General features: G+C 42.3%; 1 protein-coding gene across 1 annotated transcript in view; it reads right to left on the bottom strand.

The window, feature by feature from the left end:
- Positions 1-20,682, bottom strand: part of CSN3 (COP9 signalosome subunit 3) — a 191,482-nt gene that overhangs the window by 34,760 nt on the left and 136,040 nt on the right. Inside the window, exon 7 of the mRNA XM_068360049.1 lies at positions 12,190-12,303. Within this exon, the coding sequence (XP_068216150.1) occupies positions 12,190-12,303 (114 nt within the window). The remainder of the gene's footprint in view (positions 1-12,189; positions 12,304-20,682) is intronic.

Here is a 20,682-nt window from a genome sequence, read left to right as displayed (position 1 = left end):
GGGTTAGATTGGGTACGGAATGTTGGGCATTTGTCAGTACGTATGGGCCAGGTAATGAGAAAAGTGAAGAAGAGTGGAATGAGTTCTGGAATGAATTACCGTATTTCCAGTGTCATGAGACGCACCTTTTTTCATGAAAAATGCCCCCCAAAATCACCCTGCGTCTTAACACTGAAGAAAAAGTCGTACAAGAGACTTTGACACCCATCAAACACCCAAATATTGACATACACACACTCAAACGGACAAGAGATAGAATATAAACCTACAATTATCATTCATATGTAATAAATTCCTTTATTTTTATATTGCACTTTATTTAATAGAGTACAGTAGCATTTTTTTTTTTTTTAAAGTAATCAACTGATGACTCGCTAACCCCCTTCTACAACAAAACATGTCAACTAATGGTCTAATAGCAGATGATGCTATGACATATTAGCTGTTTATGCAGTATACATCCATTTTCTAATTTTTTTATATTTTGTAATAAAGCAATATATTGATAATGACTTTATTGCCTGAGTTACAGAATAATACAAATAGACAGTTGCTGAATACCACCTTGGAAAAAACTTCTGTTTGCTGATTGCAGTATTTGCAGAAAAGTAACTAGACCTAGAATCACATAAACAGTAGCAAGTTATAACACCTAAAAGAATGTCTAGATTTTTTAATCAACAATTACATTTTATGTGAAAATTTATAGGCTATATGAGGAATTTTGGAAATATTACTAGAATTTTGCCTCTTTTAACAAAATTTGATGAACCTTTGGCAACGCTGCTTTCATGTAAACAACACTTGAAACACCAAACACTCTGACTACACGTGTAGTTGTGTTGGAAACTACGATTGGTTTATTGGTTTCTTATATGAAAATGTAATAAAATTGGGACAATCAGCATACAGGTAATTAATATTAACTTAAACATTTCATAATACACCCAAAATAAGAAAAGTTACTGTGCAAGACAATAATCATGCTTTAGTCGCTGACTAGGGATTTGTGCTTAGAAGTTTTTAAAATCCTCAATTTTTTTTTTTTTTCTGAAACTGCCTTGCTAATTCAAGGGTGCGTCTTACCACTTGTAGCGTCTTATGACACGGGAAATACGGTAACTAGGTGAGTAGAAGGACTGGGTAGAAGGAATTATGTAGTTGTCATGGGTGACTTAAATGCTAGAGTGGGCGATGGAGAGGTAGAAGGTGTCATTGGGAAGTATGGCGTACCAGGTGAAAATGAGAGTGGTGAGAGACTGGTAGATATGTGTTGAGCGAGAGATGGTGATAAGTTCTAGCTTTTTCAAAAAGAAAGATAAGAACAAGTATACATGGGTAAGAGTGGCAAATGGAAGAGTAGTAGAAAAAGCATTACAGTAATGAATTATGTGTTGATAACTAAAAGAATGTTTGGAAGATTGAAAGATGTGCACGTGTTTAGGGATATGGCTAACGGTATGTCTGATCATTTTTTGGTGGAAGGAAAAATGATATTTTCATTATAAAATAAATTTTTGAATATACTTACCCGGTGAATATATAAATAGCCGACGTCTCCGACGGCCCGACAGATTCCAAAAAACTCGCGAGCGATCGCCATGAAGATAGCGGGTGTGCCCACCAGCGCTGACTATCGGCCAGATACCGCATATACTTCTCAACCACTCCAGTTCTTCTCAGTCCGCAGGGTCTCTATCGGGGAGGAAGGGAGGGCCTTTAATATTATATATTTACCGGGTAAGTATATTCAAAAATTTATTTTATAATGAAAATATCATTTTTAAATATCAAACTTAGCCGGTGAATATATAAATAGCTGATTCACACCCATGGTGTTGGGTAGAGACCAGTATTATAACAATAAAGGCGTATATGCTCAAGAGTTTTTGACAAATATTTCACAAAAAACAAACTTAAGTATAGGTACCTGGTAAGGAAGCTGACTCTGATGATTACTTTGCCTCATTAGTCCGCTTTCCTCACGAAGCCCAGCCATCCTCTCAGGATGCTGAAAGACTCCCAGGAGCTGTTATATCCAGGGCGAACACCCCTATAACAGGACCTCATCAATACCCTTAATCTGGGCGCTCTCAAGAAACAACATTTTGACCACCCGCCAAATCAAAAAGATTGCGAAAGACTTCTTAGTCTCCCGTACAACCCAAAATAAGATTAAAAATTTCAAGAGTAGATTAAAAGGATATTGGGATTAAGGGAATGTAGTGGTAGAGCCTTCACCCACTACTGCACTCGCTGCTACGAATGGTCCCAGTGTGTAGCAGTCCTATTAAAGAGTCTGGACATCTTTCAAGTAATATGAAGCGAATACCGACTTGCCTCTCCAAAAGGTCGCGTCCATAATACTTTTAATGGATCTATTTTGCTTAAACGCTACTGAAGTTGCTATCGCTCTGACTTCATGAGCCTTGACTTTAAGTAAATTACAATCCTTCTCACTTAAATGAGAGTGTGCCTCCCGAATCAAAAGTCTAATAAAATAAGACCACGCATTCTTAGACATGGGCAAAGAGGGCTTTTTAACGGAGCACCATAAAGCCTCTGAACAACCTCGTAGCGGTTTAGCTCTGGATAAATAAAATTTAAGAGCTCTAATGGGGCACAGCACTCTTTCAACTTCATTCCCCACAATCTCAGAAAGACTGGGGATTTCAAATGATTTAGGCCAAGGACGAGACGGAAGTCCATTCTTGGCCAAAAAAACCGAGTTGAAGAGCGCATACTGCTTTATTAGTGGAGAAGCCGATGTTCTTGCTAAAAGCATGTATCTCACTAACCCTTTTAGCCAAAGCCAAGCTCACCAAAAAAAGTGTCTTGAGGGTAAGATCCTTCAGGGAGGCTGAATTTAATGGTTCAAACCTGTCTGACATAAGGAACTGTAGGACCACGTCCAAGTTCCAAGCAGGAGTCGAAATATGACGCTCCTTGGAAGTCTCGAAAGACTTAAGCAGGTCTTGGAGATCTTTGTTATTAGAAAGATCCAAACCCCTATGACTGAAAACAGAAGCTATCATGCTTCTGTAGCCTTTAATGGTGGATGCAGAGGGGGAGCAACCGTTTCTCAGATAAAGCAGAAAATCCGCAATCTGCGCTACAGAGGCACTTGGAAGAGGAAATAGAGGAGGACTTGCACCAGTCCCTAAATACCTCCCATTTCGACTGATAGATCCTGATGGTAGAGGATCTTCTAGCCCTCGCGATCGCTCTAGCTGCCTCCTTCGAAAACCCTCGAGCTCAAGAGAGTCTTTCGATAGTCTGAAGGCAGTTAGACGAAGCGTGGGGAGGCTTTGATGAAATCTCTTTACGTGAGGCTGTCGCAAGAGATCCATCCGCAACGGCAGACTTCTTGGAACGTCTACCAGCCATAGAAGTACCTCTGTGAACCACTCTCTCGCGGGCCAGCGTGGAGCAACCAACGTCAACCTGGTCCCTTCGTGAGAGGTGAATTTCTGCAGCTCCTTGTTTAGGATCTTGAAAGGTGGAAAGGCATAAACGTCCAGGTGAGACCAGTCCAGCAGGAAAGCGTCTATGTGGGCTGCCTCTGGATCTGGAACTGGAAAGCAGGAAGTCGAGAGCCTCTTTGTCAGTGAAGTCGCAAAAAGATCTATGGTGGGTTGACCCCATGTCATCCATAGCTTCTCGCACACAGTCTTGTGCAACGTCCACTCCATGGAGATGACTTGTCCTCTTCTGCTGAGGCAGTCCGCCAAGACATTCATTTTTCCTTGCACAAATCTCGCCAAAGGAGAGATGTTACTTGCCTTAAATGGAGTTCCTTCTGACCCGTGGACCAAAGACCCGAGCATTCCAGACTGTCCAGGGGAGCTCCCTAACCCAAATCCGATGCATCTGAATACAACACACGGTTTGGGTTCTTGATCGCAAGAGAAAGACCTTCTCGAAGTCTGATGTTGCTGTCCCACCAAGTCAGACATGTCTAGACTGAGTTGGAGATTGGGAAAGAGATACTCTCTAAGCCCTTCTCCTTGTTCCAATGGTTTAGGTGAAATTGGAGAGGGCAAAGGTTGAGTCTCCCCAGAGAGATAAACTACTCCAGCGATGAAAGAGTTCCCACGAGGCTCGTTCAAACTCTTACAGAGCAACTGTTTTTCTCTTGCAAGTGAAGGACTTTTAACAGAGCTTGTTCCATTCTTGTGGGAGACGAAAAGGCCCGAAAAATCCGACACTGTATCTCCATTCCCAAATAAAGAATAGTCTGGGATGGAGTACTGTAAGTTACGACTTCTCTACGTTCACTATGAGACCTAGCTCCTTGGTTAGGTCTAATGTCCATTAAAGGCTCTCCAGACAGCTATTTAATGACGACGCCCTGATTAGCCAGTCGTCAAAATAAAGGGAGGCTCTGAATCCTCAAAAAATGTAGAAAGCTTGCTACATTTTGCAAGGGCCTTGTAAAAACAAGAGGAGCAGGAATGAGGCCGAAGCACAGTGCTCGAAATTGGTACATTACTTTCCCGTCCACAAACCTCAGATGTTGTTGAAAGTTTGGATGAATCGGGATGTGGAAGTATGCATCCTGAAGGTCGAGAGAGACCATCCAGTCGCCTTCCCTTACTGCTGCCAAGACAGATTTGGAAGTCTTCATCGTGAAGTTTTTCTTGACAATGAACACATTGAGCGCACTTACATCTTAAGTACTCCTGCAGTGAACGTGGCTGCCAGATCATTGGAGCCATCCCTGATAGCCTTGTTCCTGCAGTGAACGTGGCTGCCAGATCATTGGAGCCATCCCTGATAGCCTTGTTCATGCATGACATAATTGTACAGCAATACATTGACAGCTGGAGAGACCTTCTTACTTAAGGCTCCCAGGGACCAATCCAACAAATAAAAACTTCAAACGCTCTAAAAAACTCCTAACAGGAGATGGTCTAGCTCTGAAGCAGACCATAAAATCTTGGAGCGTCTCATGGCTAGACGACGAGGAGAGTCCACTAGGCTTAAGAAGTCTCCCTTGGCAGAGGCAGGTACTCCCAAGCCAAGAACTTCTCCTCGAGCTTCTCCTGTGTCACACCCGACGCCCGAGCGAGAAGCTAATTAAGAAGGAGGAAAAGCAAAAGCAGACTTTCCTAAACTTCTCCTGGATTCCAACCAGTCTCCCAATAAGAGCATGGCCCTCTTGGAAGAACAAGAGAGAACTGACTTCGTAAATGTAGGAGTCGAAGAAAGTCATGCCAAGAGTAAACTCAGACGGCGGAGCAGCCGTTACAAAACGAGTAGGACAAAATTTCACTAAGAAATTCATAATTAAAATACAAGGGATTGTTGGACCACCCTAGGTTACTCCTCTTCTGAATGACTCCCCAAAGGTACATTAGTAGAAAGGGGGTCATCAACTTCTTCAGAAGGCACATCATCTGATAAATCTAAAGTCTTGCGAGAAGGAGATTTATATTCAGAATGACGTGAAGGAAAAGCCTGACAAGCTACATCAACTTGTATATGAAGAGAAGTTAAAGTTGGAGGGTCGATGTCACGTTGTGACTGCAGAGAATGTTATTCTACTACACGTCATGACAGAAGTAACTGACGTTCAAACGTCCCGTAGTAACAGCGGTGACTGCTGTTCGATGCTATATCGTGACTACGATGACTGACCCTCGACGTCACGTCATGTCTACGGTGTCTACCGCTCAACGTCACGTCGTGTCTGCGGTGTCTGCAGCTCAACGTCACGCTGTGACTGCGGTGGCTGACGTTCAAAGCGATCAAAGTTACATCGAGATTTATGCTCAGCATCTCGTTTAACAGCAAAGCTGTCACTAGGGATAACGTCAGCGTGGCGTAATAAAGCTCGTCTAGAAGGTTGAAGACCCGAATCACGTATCCCAGAACCGTGACATACAAAAAGCAAAGGATCCTTTCACACAGGAACAGGATCGAAAGCTTCTATTAAAGAAGAAAGCTTTAACAGCATATCTTGCAAAACACTTAACTTCGGATCAACCTGTGACTGCGGTGGCTGACGTTCAAACGTCACGTAGTAACAGCAGTGACTGCTGATCGATGCTATATCGTGACTACGGGGACTGACACTCGACGTCACGTTGTGTCTACGGTGTCTACCGCTTAACGTCACGTCGAGTCTGTGGCAGAAACGTCTGTACATGAACGTCATCGCTATGAACGGGACTCTTATTATGACTACAGCTAGGACGTTGAACTTGTTCTGAAGGAACTAATAAACGTTTCAACCATCTCGAAACTTTACGCCCAGGCTTTTAAAGAGAAGAATCATCAGAAGACGAGGAGAAACTTCGTCTCTCCTGTCTTATGGCAAGGACGTGCTTGACGAGCAACGTCTGATAACTTTGAGGGAACGTCTGTTCGTTGGTTTACACTCCTCACTCCCTTAGGTCCTACGACATTCCTTCTCCCTGGTGCAGGGGAGCCTGAAAGAGGTCTCGGACTAGGCAAGAGACAAGCACGAACAAACGAACCCTCCGCAACACAGAACATGTTTTTTGCACTTACTTCACTGATATCGCATTTTTTAATAATTTCACATTAGACATGAATAAAACTGATTTCTACTTGAAGCACGCAATTCTCCCTTAAATCAAAAGGTTAGAATTGCGAAATGAGTCGTATAATGTAAGCACATTAGTACAAAATGAAACACACATGCAAAAATCAATAAACATATACATATATATCGAATAAAACGGAAATATATAAAGTTAAAAAGATCAGTGACTGGGGATGAGACTAAACACTAGTTCACTAAGGACTACGTTTTCAATCTCTCACCGTACAGTGCCTTGGGACGAGAATAAAAACTAAAATGTTTTATCCTCTCTCCCCGTACAGAGATTTGGGACGAGAGTAAAAAACTGAATCGAGAACAACGTTACTCGCTCCCAAACTCCTTGTACAGAGACTTGGGACGAGAATAAAGATCGGATCGTTCTCTCTTTCTCTCTCTCTCTCTCTCTCTTGTCACTCACAAGAGAATGGCCCACTCACCCTTCGTCAATAACAGGTTATTTGACTAAAGGAAAAAACTGAAAGGACTAAGAAATTGAAAATTAACATGTTCCTTTAAATTAGTATCTAAAAAACTTCAGTTTGAAAGAAGAATGAACAAAACGTCAAAATCGATTTACTCTTTCTGCAAAGTGAAACCGTGATTCTCTCTTTCTCTATCGTAACGATAGAGCGCAAACTGCGTAGCATAAATAAACCAAACGTTAGTTCATCTTTGAAAAACAGCACGAAGACTATTCAAAGAATAAATTTCTTAAAATATTTTCTAAAAAATATTCATCTCATCACTCTTTTATCCTCTCTCCCTCTCCTTTCAAAAGCATTTCTTTTGAAGATAGTATTGAATAATCCAACACGGCGAAAGCAATAAAACCAAAACCAAGTACTTCACCAATTCGGTAGAAAACTCGAGGTCTAGAGCGAGCGGAACCAATGCTGTCGGTGACACCGACAGAGAAGAACTGGAGTGGTTGAGAAGTATATGCAGTGTCTGGCCGATAGTCGGCGCTGGTGGGCACACCCGCTATCTTCATGGCGATCGCTCGCGAGTTTTTTGGAATCTGTCGGGCCGTCGGAGACGTCAGCTATTTATATATTCACCGGCTAAGTTTAATATTTAAAATTAGTTGTAGCAAAAGAGTGGGGGAATAGAGTAGGTGGATGTAAAAGGGAGCTAGTGAGGGTTGAAGAGCTAATAAAACCGGGGGTAAAAAGTAAATATCAGTGGGTCATTCATACAAAGAGAATAAGTAGTAGTTTTGGAAAGAAGTGAAGAGAGTAAGGAAGGCTGGCTCAAGAATTGAAGAGACAGTGAAAGATGGAAATGGAAGGTTGTTAAAAGGAGAGGAGGCAAGGAAAAGGTGGGTGGAATATTTTTTAAGTTTACTGAATGTTGAGGATATTAGGGAGGCAGATATAATTGCTGTTCCAGGGGTTGAGGTGCCAGTGATGGGAGATGAAAATGAGAGAGAAATTACAATAGAGGAAGTGAGGAGAGCACTAGATGAAATGAGAGTAGGAAAAGCATCTGGTATGGATGGTGTGAGAGCTGAGATGTTGAAGGAAGGGGGTGTGACTGTACTTGAATGATTGGTGAGATTGTTTAATATATGTTTTGTGTTATGGATGGTACCAGTAGATTGGGTTTGTGCATGTATTGTACCAATATATAAGGGTAAGGGAGATGTGCATGAGTTTTGTAATTCTAGAGATATTAGTTTGTTGAGTGTAGTTGGAAAAGTGTATGGTAGAGTAATGATTAATAGGATTAAGGATAAAACAGAGAATGCAATCTTAGAAGTACAGAGTGGTTTTAGAAGAGGTAGGAGTTGTATGAATCAGATTTTTACAGTTAGGCAGATATGCGAGAAATATTTAGCAAAAGGTAAGGAGGTGTATGTTGCGTTTATGGATCTGGAGAAAGCGTATGATAGAGTTGATAGGGAAGCAATGTGGAATGTGATGAGGTTATATGGAGTTGGTGGAAGGTTGTTGCAAGAAGTGAAAAGTTTCTACAAAGGTAGTAAATCCTGTGTTAGGACAGGAAATGAAGTGAGCGATTGGTTTCCGGTGAGAGTGGGACTGAGACAGGGATGTGCGATGTCGCCGTGGTTTAACTTGTATGTTGATGGAGTGGTGAGAGAGGTGAATGCTCGAGTGCTTGGACGAGGATTAAAACTGGTAAACGAGAATGACCATGAATGGGAGGTAAATCAGTTGTTGTTTGCGGATGATACTGTACTGGTTGCAGACACAGAAGAGAAGCTTGGCCGATTAGTGACAGAATTTGGAAGGGTGTGTGAGAGAAGGAAGTTGAGAGTTAATGTGAGTAAGAGTAAGGTTATGAGATGTACGAGAAGGGAAGGTGGTGCAAGGTTGAATGTCATGTTGAATGGAGACTTACTTAAGGAGGTGGATCAGTTTAAGTACTTGGGGTCTGTTGTTGCAGCAAATGGTGGAGTGGAAGCCGATGTATGTCAGAGAGTGAATGAAGGTTGCAAAGTGTTGGGGGCAGTTAAGGGAGTAGTAAAAAATAGAGGGCTGGGCATGAATGTAAAGAGAGTTCTATATGAGAAAGTGATTGTACCAACTGTGATGTATGGATCGGAGTTGTGGGGAATGAAAGTGATGGAGAGACAGAAATTGAATGTGTTTGAGATGAAGTGTCCCAGGAGTATGGCTGGTGTATCTCGAGTAGATAGGGTTAGGAACGAAGTGGTGAGGGTGAGAACGGGTATAAGAAATGAGTTAGCAGCTAGAGTGGATATGAATGTGTTGAGGTGGTTTGGCCATGTTGAGAGAATGGAAAATGGCTGTCTGCTAAAGAAGGTTATGAATGCAAGAGTTGATGGGAGAAGTACAAGAGGTAGACCAAGGTTTGGGTGGATGGATGGAGTGAAGAAACCTCTGGGTGATAGGAGGATAGATGTGAGAGAGGCAAGAGAGCGTGCTAGATATAGGAATGAATGGCGAGCGATTGTGACGCAGTTCCGGTAGGCCCTGCTGCTTCCTCCGGTGCCTTAGATGACAGCGGAGGTAGCAGCAGTGGGGGATTCAGTATTATGAAGCTTCATCTGTGGTGGATAAAGAGGGAGGGTGGGCTGTGGCACCCTAGCAGTACCAGCTGAACTCGGTTGAGTCCCTTGTCAGACTGGGAGGAATGTAGAGAGTAGAGGTCCCCTTTTTGTTTTTGTTTCCTTTGTTGATGTCGGCTACCCCCCCAAAATTGGGGGAAGTGCCTTGGTATATGTATGAATGTATTTAATTTGGATACTTCAAATAAAATGTAAGCATGGAATAGTTCATAAAACTGGAATAGATGATGAAATACAAATCTACAAAAACTTTGGGCTGTCAGGGAAGCTGAGGAGTGAAGGGGGACTTCAGCCGTATGAGTCAACAGCATTCCCAAACAAAATCTCTCCAAGGCTATCTTGAACTGTGGTTATATCCCCCTATTATGTTAATGCTATTGCTAAAAATAGTGGAAAAAATCATAATAACTATTTTTCCATTACTTAAGAGGGCAAAGATGGGATTTGGTGCAACTAGGGGTTATCAAGGAAAGAAATGTAAATATATTGCATAGGCATGAAGACATAAAGAGATGGAGAGAATATTTTGAACAACTATTGAATACTGAAAATGAGAGGAGGGGTTCAAAGGGTGGAGGAGCCAGTGATGGAGATATGGAATACAGTAGTGAAGCGGGCATTGAGGAAAATGAAAAATGGTAAAGCACTAGGTCCATCAGTTTCAAATTGAAATGGTCCAGATACTAGTTAGAAGGGAGAAGAATTGATGATGGATTTATTAAGAGCAGTATGGGATGAGGAAGTAATTACTAAAGACTGGTAGGAGAATCTACTGGTATCTATATCTAAGCAGAAAGGTGATGTCATGGATTGTGGTAACTACAGGGGAATTCAACTAACAGAGCATGATTTGAAAGTTTTTGAGGGGGTACTAGATGAGAGATTGAGAGAGGTTGTAAAGATTGGGAAACAGCAGCATGGATTCATGAGGGGGAGAGGGACTGTGGATGCCATCTTTAGAGTAAGGCAGCTAAAGGAAGAGGCTAGAGGGGCACAAGAAGCTCCTCTGTGCTTTTATAGAAATAGAAAAAGCTTATGATAAAATACAACGAGAAGTGATGTTTTGGTGCTTGAGGAGGAGGAAAGTCAAGAAGTTTGTTAGAATGGTAAAGGTGATGTAAAAGAAAAAAAAAGAACAAGGACAAAAGTAATAACAGCTGTTGGGGAGATAGAAACCTTTGAAGTTAGTGTTGGATTACACAAAGGGTCAGCTTTAAGCCATTTTCATTTGTGGTGGTCATGGATGTGTTGTAGTGAAGAGATCAGAAATGATGAGTTGTGAGCTCTTGTTGCTATATGGAGATGATTTGGTGATAGCAACTTATGAGGAAAATTTAGAGAAGGGTTGTAGAATGGCAAGAGACTTTGGAACGGGATGGCTTGAAAGTAAATATGGATAAGACTGAAGCTATGGTGAGCAGTAAGGAAGGTAGGGACAGGTCAGCTATGCATGAAAGTTATAAAACAGGTGGGACACTTTAAATACTCGGGATCTACTATAAGTTAGGATGGAGGATGTGAGGCTGGAGTTGAGAAAAGGATAAAAGCAGCTTGGGGAAAGTGGAAGGAGACAGCAGGAGTGATATGTGATAAGAAAATGCAAATCAAACCAAAAGTCAAGATCTATTGCACAGTAATATGGATCAGAAACGTGGCTCTTAGACAAAAAGAGAAAGCAAAGCTTGAGAGAACAGAAATGAGAATGCTTCAATGGAATATGGGACAATCACTGCTTGATAGATTGGAAAATGATGGAATATGAATTGGCCGGAATAGTAAAGATTATAGAGGTGATAAAAGTATCACGACTGGGCATGTGTTGAGGATGGACGGTGAAGACAGTGAGGGTGGCTTGGGAGGAACCTGTTAGGAGAGAAGATCAAGTGGGAGGCAGAGAATTAGATGGTGAGATAAGGTGAAAGATGATATGGGGAGAAGAGGTTTGATGGAAGAGGGTGCCTTTAACGGTAGGAAATAAGACTGATGAATATATGGCTGCCGGGTGCAAGATAATGCGCAGGTAGCATTGTCTTCAGCTGTATTGATAGTTCTTGGAGATGGCGCATCATCAATAGCCATATGAATTCAGCACTGGAGGTGCTGTTTAGTTCAATAGCGCTTGAACTCGAGGGTCTCCCTTATACAAACAGAGTCTTTGCTTGGCAAGTTGCAACTTTGGTACTAGAGTAGGGTAGAAGATACTTCTTTGAAATTTATTTCATATTGGATTCCCTGTTCTAGAATTTATACAGGAATGTCCTTGGAGACCACAACATGCATTAACCCCCAAAATACGGTTAACACAAAGCAACAATGGCCAATAAAGTTGGCGACTGTACTCAAGGATATAACAGCACTTCACAATACAATCACGGCGTCAATGACCTTAGATGTCAGGATGCCTGAAAACTTTAAATCAATCAATCACAAGACAATCAAATATTGCTGAAAAAACAACAAAAGCTCATTTGTAGAATACCTAATAAATTCAGGTTCTTGTTAGGAAGGCTATATTACCACCCATGAGGTAGGCTAAGGGTTTGTCACAATTAAAAAATATACATACCTCTTTATCAAGCTGTGCCATCATTGTAGGAGAATTGTATTTTTCAGGGTTGTCCAAAAACACAACCATTCCATCCCGCTGGTTGATGCTAGCATGAATTTCTCCATCATCAATCTGTTGAGAAATAATAAAAATATCCATAATCCTTAATGTAAGGGTAATTATATTTTTTTATTGCTCATTCAATGTAAATATAACATTTATAATTTCCTGTGACAATTTAATATAATGTTTGAATATAATTACCTGGTTAAGAAAAATGGAATTTTGATAAAATGATATTTTGATTATAAAATAAATTTTTGAATATACTTACCCGGTGAATATATAGCTGCAACTCTGTTGCTCGACAGACAAACTCTACGGAAAAACTCGCCAGCGATCGCTACACAGGTTGCGGGTGTGCCCAACAGCGCCATCTGTCGACCAGATACCCAGCTCTTATGTAAACAAAGACTCAATTTTCTCCTCGTCCCACTGCGTCTCTATTGGGGAGGAAGGGAGGGTCATTTAATTTATATTCACCGGGTAAGTATATTCAAAAATTTATTTTATAATCAAAATATCATTTTTAAATATTTAACTTAGCCGGTGAATATATAGCTGATTCACACCCAGGATGGTGGGTAGAGACCAGTAATATATGTTTACATTTTATGAGCTAAGAGTTTTTTATTTCATTTTAGAAGTTTTCAAAATAACAAAAACAAAATAAATAGGTACCTGGTAAGGAAGTCGACTTGAACAATTACTCTGCCTTTTAAGTACGTCTTCCTTACGGAGCCTCGCGATCCTCTTAGGATGCTGATCGACCCCTAGGAGCTGAAGTATCAAGGGTTGCAACCCATACAACAGGACCTCATCAAACCCCTAATCTAGGCGCTCTCAAGAAATGACTTTGACCACCCGCCAAATCAACCAGGATGCGAAAGGCTTCTTAGCCTTCCGGACAACCCATAAAAAAACAACACTTCAAGAGACAGATTAAAAGGATAAGGAATTAGGGAATTGTAGTGGTTGAGCCCTCACCCACTACTGCACTCACTGCTACGAATGGTCCCAGTGTGTAGCAGTTCTTGTAAAGAGACTGGACATCTTTCAAGTAAAATGACGCGAACACTGACTTGCTTCTCCAATAGGTTGCGTCCATTATACTTTGCAGAGATATATTTTGCTTAAAGGCCACGGAAGTTGTTACAGCTCTAACTTCGTGCGTCTTCACCTTAAGCAAAGTTCGGTCTTCCTCACTCAGATGTGAATGAGCTTCTCGTATTAACAATCTGATAAAGTCTGACCAAGCATTCTTTGACATAGGCAAGGATGGTTTCTTAACTGAACACCATAAAGCTTCAGATTGGCCTCGTAAAGGTTTAGTACGCTTTAAATAGAACTTAAGAGCTCTAACAGGGCATAAGACTCTTTCTAGTTCATTGCCTACGATCTCCGATAAGCTGGGGATATCGAAAGATTTAGGCCAAGGCCGAGAAGGCAGCTCATTTTTGGCTAGAAAACCAAGTTGCAGCGAACAAGTGGCTTTTTCTGACGAAAATCCGATGTTCTTGCTGAAGGCATGAATCTCACTGACTCTTTTAGCCGAGGCTAAGCATACCAGGAAAAGAGTCTTAAGAGTGAGATCTTTCAGGGAGGCTGATTGTAACGGCTCCAACCTGTCTGACATGAAGAATCTTAGTACCACGTCTAAATTCCATCCAGGGGTAGCCAAACGACGCTCCTTGGTGGTCTCAAAAGACTTAAGGAGGTCTTGCAGATCTTTATGTTTGGAAAGATCTAAGCCTCTATGCCGGAAGACCGATGCCAACATGCTTCTGTAGCCCTTGATAGTGGGAGCTGAAAGGGATCGTCCTTTTCTCAGGTATAAGAGAAAAACAGCTATTTGAGCTACAGAGGTACTGGTCGAGGATACAGAAACTGACTTGCACCAGTCTCGGAAGACTTCCCACTTCGATTGGTAGACTCTAATGGAAGACGCTCTCCTTGCTCTAGCAATCGCACTGGCTGCTTCCTTCGAAAAGCCTCTAGCTCTCGAGAGTCTTTCGATAGTCTGAAGGCAGTCAGACGAAGAGCGTGGAGGCTTTGGAGTACCTTCTTTACGTGTGGCTGACGTAGAAGGTCTACCCTTAGAGGAAGACTACTGGGAACGTCTACTAACCATCGAAGTATCTCGGTGAACCATTCTCTCGCGGGCCAGAGGGAAGCAACTAACGTCAACCTTGTCCCTTCGTGAGAGGCGAACTTCTGCAGTACCTTGTTGACAATCTTGGAACGGTGGGAATGCGTAGAGATCCAGATGTGACCAATCTAGGAGGAAAGCATCTATATGTATTGCTGCTGGGTCCGGGACTGGAGAGCAATAGATTGGAAGCCTCTTGGTCAGCGAGGTTGCAAAGAGATCTATGGATGGTTTACCCTAAGTGGCCCAAAGTCTCTTGCACACATCCTTGTGGAGGGTCCATTCGGTTGGAATTACTTGCCCTTTCCGACTGAGACAATCTGCTATGACGTTCAAGTCGCCTTGGATGAACCTCGTTACTAGGGAGATGTCTTGACCTTTTGACCAGATGAGCAGGTCCCTTGCGATCTCGTACAACGTCAGTGAGTGGGTACCTCCTTGTTTGGAGATGTACGCCAAGGCCGTGGTGTTGTCCGAGTTAACTTCCACCACTTTGCCTCGAAGGAGAGACTTGAAGCTTTTCAAGGCCAGATGTACTGCCAACAGCTCCTTGCAGTTGATATGCATGCTCCTCTGACTCGAGTTCCACAGTCCTGAGCATTCCCGACCGTCTAGTGTCGCGCCCCAGCCCACGTCCGATGCGTCCGAGAAGAGAACGTGGTTGGGAGTCTGAACAGCCAGGGGAAGACCCTCTCTTAGGTTGATATTGTCCTTCCACCAAGTCAGACAAGACTTTATCTTTTCGGAAACCGGGATCGAGACCGCTTCTAGCGTCTTGTCCTTTTTCCAGTGAAAAGCTAGATGGTATGAAGAGGACGGAGGTGTAGTCTTCCTAGTGACACAAATTGTTCCACGGATGACAGCGTCCCTACCAGACTCATCCACAGCCTGACTGAGCAGCGTTCCTTCTTCAGCATCTTCTGGATGGATAGTAGGGCTTGATCTATTCTGGGGGCTGATCGTCTTGTTCTTCAGCAACGTCCTCATCAGAGGGTTCCTCATCCGAAAACTGATGAGGAAACGGCAACGGAGTGGGCAACGTCTGGCTCACTGAGTCCGGTCGCACTGGTGCATGCGTGACGGAGCCGGACGCAACATCATGGAACTGCTGCACAGTCTGTGAACTGTCAACAACCATGGGTGCGCGAGGAAGCACAGCGTCAACCCGAGACTGTCTAGACCGTCTGGGTTGTGCAGTCAACACCCTACCGGGTTGCTGAGGTTGACGCACTGCGTCAAAACAAGTCACCTCTGCTGGTTGTTGAACGTCCTGAACGTCAACAACCACCTCCGAGCGTCGCTTAACGACAACGTGCAGCTGGCAACCCACACTGGGTCGCATCGGTGGAGGAACCACCTCAACTGGCAGACGCGAGAAGGTTACCTCAGCGTCAACAGGGCGCACAACCGACCGGTTGGAAGGTTGTTGGCCAGAAGGTTCAGTAGCAACCTTCTCCGCATTAAAGTCCTCTATCAAGAACGCAAGCTTGGACTGCATGTCTTGCAGCAAAGCCCATTTAGGGTCTACGGGAGCAGGTGCGGCCACAGACGGGGTTAGCGACTGAGGCGGTACCGCTTTCCATCCCTGAAAGCCTTGTTTATGCATGACATAATTGTACAGCAAAACTTCAAAGGCTCGAAAACAGCTGTGAAGTTGACCTGTAAAAAACTTGGAGCGTCTCCTGGCCAGGCGCCAGGGAGAGTCTACGAGATTTGAGAAGTCTATCTGGGCAGAGGCATGAACTCCCAAGCCGAGAACTTCTCTCGTGTCATATCAGACTCTCGCTCTATAAGCCAGTTTAAAAGAAGGGAAAGCAAAGGCTGTATCCCCCAAACTCCTCCTGGTGAAAAACCAGTCGCCTAGCCAACGTAAAGCTCTCTAGGAGAGCGAGAGAGCACTAGCTTAAAAACAACGGCTTCGAAGTAGCTAGGCCTAGTGTAAGCTCTGACGTTTAGGCGAACGAGGAGCAGCAGTTACAAAAAGATCCGGACAAAGATCCTTAAAAAAATCATCATGATTTAATTAAAGTCCATAGGGGGCTAAGCAGCTTTAGGCTCCTCTCCATCTGACAGAGTCCTCAAGGGAATATCAGTATGAGGGGGAACAGCAACTTCCTCATCTACAGGAACCTTGTCCGATAAAAGCTGAGTCTCAAGCAAGGGAGAGACCTACCGTGGTGGCAATGCTTTACAAGCAGAGTCCACACTCACTGGTGCATTAGTATCGGACCAGAACGCAACGTCATGTAACTGCTTGACAGTCTGTGAACTGTCAACAACTGAACTGTCAACCGCAACAGGTGCGTGAGGACGCACAGCGTCCACTCGAGACTGCTTTGACTGCCTAGACTGAGCAGTCAAAACAACTCTAGAATGCGGAGGTTGACGCACAGCGTCAAAACAAGTCAACTCCGATTGTTAGTGAACGTCTTGAACGTCAACAGGAGCATCAGCAAGTGGCCTAACGTCCAAATGCGGCTGAAAAACCACACGAGACCGCATCGAGTGTGGTTCTAAACAACCTGACTGACGTGACTTAGCTACGCCAACGTCAACAGTAAGCACAAAGGAACGTTAGGTTGGCTGAAAGCCAGGATATCGATGAGATAAACGGCTAGACTCAACGGACTAATCGGCAGAATAGTCTTCCATAAGGGAGGCAAGCACATACTGCATGTCTTGCCATACAACCCATTAAGGATCAACAGAAATGGTTGTGGTAAGAGACGAGGGTAACGTCTGTGACCGCAACACTTTGCCAACAAAAAAGACTCTCGGAGTCTGTGTTACGCTTTTGTTAGGCGGCGAGCAGTTATCCGATGACTGCATAGGGTCAGAGCTGTCCTAATGGCTGTAACCAGGATGCTGGACCTGTCCTGAAAGGACTGACTTTCGCTTAAGGGCTTCGAAACTTTGTGACAGGTTTCTTATGCGAAAAGCCTTCGGATGACGAGGAGAAACAACGTCTCTCTCGTCTTATGGTAGGGGAGATCTTGGTAAGATACACCCGATACCATAGAGGGAAAACGTCTGTTCGTTGATCAAGGCCTCTCGAACCCATAAGTCGTTTGACATTACTTCTCCCCTGGGCTTGGGAGCATGCAAGAGGTCCCGGACTAGGTGAACGACAGGCACGAACAGACGAACCCTCGGACGCAACACTGTAACACTTTGCGCATATCACTTTATCACTTCGATTTTCTGTTTTGCACTTATTTCACTGAAATCGAAACTTTTACTGATTTCTACCTGAAACACGCAATTCTACCCTTCATTAAAAGGTAGTAATTGCGAAATCAGTCGTATAATGCAAGCTCATTAATACCAGCAAAAAACAGAAAACATATTTTAAGATAAAAAAATCAGTGGCTGGGAAAGAGACTAAACACTAGTTCATATAAACTACGTTTTCAATCTCTCACCGCACAAAGCCTGGGGACGAGAATAAAAAACTAAAAACGTTTTATCCTTCCTCCCCGTACAGAGACTAGGGACGAGAGTAACTCGAGAACAACGTTACCCGCTTGAACGGAACGTTTTCTCTCCTCTCTCTCCCTCCGTCTCTATCTCTCTCTCTCTTTCTCTCTTGATTTCGCACCTAAGAGAAGAGCCCAATTATATTTCGTCAAAAAAACATGTTATTTGACTAAAGGAAAAAACTGAAAGGTTTTTCAAATAAAAAGTTCCTTTAAAATAGAATTTAAAACATTTAAGCTAAGAAAGAATGAACAAAACGTCAGAATCGATTTACTCTTACTGCAAAGTGAAACCGTGATACACTCTCTCTCTATCGTAACGATAGAGCGCATGTTGAACGTCCTGAACGTCAACAACTGCGTAGCATAAATAAACTAAACGTTAGTTCATCTTTGAAAACAGTACGAAGACTATCAAAGAAATTCTTTCATAAAATATTACATTCAAAAAGTTTTAAATCCTTAGCTCTTTAAAAGCTATTTACGATATAAAGGGCTCAACGTTGATTAACTTCGGTTTCCAAGTTAGGACCGCCTACTCTCAGGAAAGGTCGCATATAAACAAAACATTAAAATTTATTTTTATATATTTATAATAAATGGAAAGTTAATCGAAGAGGCCTAATAAAGGCGGAGAGATATAAAATATATAGAGGAAAATCTATAAATAATTTATAACGTGATAAGATAATTACTAAAAGCCTAAACACACTTCCGTCTAAGGGAAGGGTCGGCCATTTAAAAGTGAAAGAAAGTCCATACTCTCTTTGTCACCATAATCAAATCTATCCAAAACGAGTTCAAGATTTAAGATGAAGATAAAACACCTGCACAGCGAAAGCTCAAAACTAGAATATAGTACTTCACCAATTAGATGTGAAAAACTCCAGTTTAGCAACAGCGAGTAAAGTACGTCTTGTCGACACGTCGACAGAGAGAAAATTGAGTCTTTGTTTACATAAGAGCTGGGTATCTGGTCGACAGATGGCGCTGTTGGGCACACCCGCAACCTGTGTAGCGATCGCTGGCGAGTTTTTCCGTAGAGTTTGTCTGTCGAGCAACAGAGTTGCAGCTATATATTCACCGGCTAAGTTAAATATTTAAAATTTATTTCTATACTTGCCTAATGTTCATATTGCTTCTCCAGAAGCTTGCTTTATCGACGTTCACCATCAAAAATTAATTTCATTTATTTCTTTTTCATTTTCACTCCGAAGAAAGTATACTGCATAAGGCCATAGTAAAATAACTAAACAATCTAACACTTAACAGGAAATAGCACCTATGGTTGCATGTTACTGTATGCAATTTTTCTGTTGCATATGAAGTATTCATACTTGGCCACTTCATTTTTTTTTTGGGGGGGCACTTAATTTTTTTTTTTAAGTAGTCTTCCCTGCTGGATTTGCTTATCATTCCTGCACAGGTTTTGCACTGTTTTAAATAGCCATTGTGCAGAGCATGATGTCTCGCTATTCTTCTCAGGGAAAGAATGTTTAAAGCTCAAGCTAATGAGATTTTTTTTTTTTTAGCTCAAAGGGAAATCCACTAAGCTTGCTGTTTATTGCATAGTTGATGATGATATGACATGCCAAACATTCACTTACCAGACAGGATTTGATAGTGATAAGCCTTAAAAGCTTTCAACTTAAAACATGTGTAAAGCTAACCTACAAGGTTTATAACAGTTAACAGAATTGGAGGAAGGTTAGAAAGAGAAATGCATGTCATAAAGGATTCAGTGTATGGGCAGGAAACTTAAATGATAACATGCCATTAAAGACTGATTAACGTAGTTAATGAGCTTTCAGTATGTCCAGATATTATGATTCCACACCTCTTGAAACATCAATTTCTGTCCTTACCACATGCCCTTACCTTTCCCCTGCTTCTCTCCATAGGATTCTGATTAGTTCGCAACCATCTGCATGCTCTTTACTCTTCTACTGCTTTTTGCCATATAGATCCTGGTCATATATCTTTCTTTCAATATTCATTACCGAAATATTGAGAAAAAGCTATGGCTTTTTTCTGTCCTGTACATTTCAGTTTTTAGGCTCCCTGAATAATATAGCAGTTCACTCTCCTTACAAGTGGTAAAAAAAGGGTGTAAAAATGACAAATTCGGAGATAATTTGTATTTTTCCCTAACTAATACAAACTTGTAGTTATTTATGTAGATTACCTTTCGGGGAAGCTGGAGGGTAGCCATTAGACTAAAAGTGTGAGGTGGCAACTCTGCCTAATCACTTGAGTGGGTATGGCGGGGGTGGCTGGGGGGTACCCAGCCACCTATATATACTTTCACAGCTGTGAGCTATGTCACTTTTTTATTGCAGACAGGACTTACTGGGGGACAAGTGATGGCAGCCCAAATTATAAAAATAACGGCAGGTTTGTATTAGTTAGGAAAAAATATAAATTATCTGCAAATTTGTCATTTGTTCCCATACTAACAAACATTATGTTATTTATGTGGATGACTCACTCTTAGGAAGGTGGAAATCCTAATTCTGGCAGTATATGATTGATTGATTGATTTGAGGTTTTCTGGCATCCTGATATCTAAGGTTATTGACACCGAGTACAATATACGACTGTGGTCTAAGGAAAACCATGACACCTCGCTAAAAATACGAAGTGAGAATGATAGCATCCTGAGCAATCCAGTTTTCATGAAAAATATCATAACATCTCATGGAAGTACATTCCAAGTTTATAAATAGAAAATAAACAAAGACGCTTCCCATTGCCTACCTTGCGGGAAGCTCTAGGGACGTGGACAGTATATTAAATATGACAATACTAGGATACACAAGTGAAGTG

The sequence above is a fragment of the Palaemon carinicauda genome, chromosome 36 (genome assembly GCF_036898095.1).
Source record: "Palaemon carinicauda isolate YSFRI2023 chromosome 36, ASM3689809v2, whole genome shotgun sequence".
Taxonomy (NCBI): Eukaryota; Metazoa; Arthropoda; class Malacostraca; order Decapoda; family Palaemonidae; genus Palaemon; species Palaemon carinicauda.
Note: the sequence above shows the minus strand (reverse complement) of the source record. Positions and strands in the feature narration are given on the sequence as shown.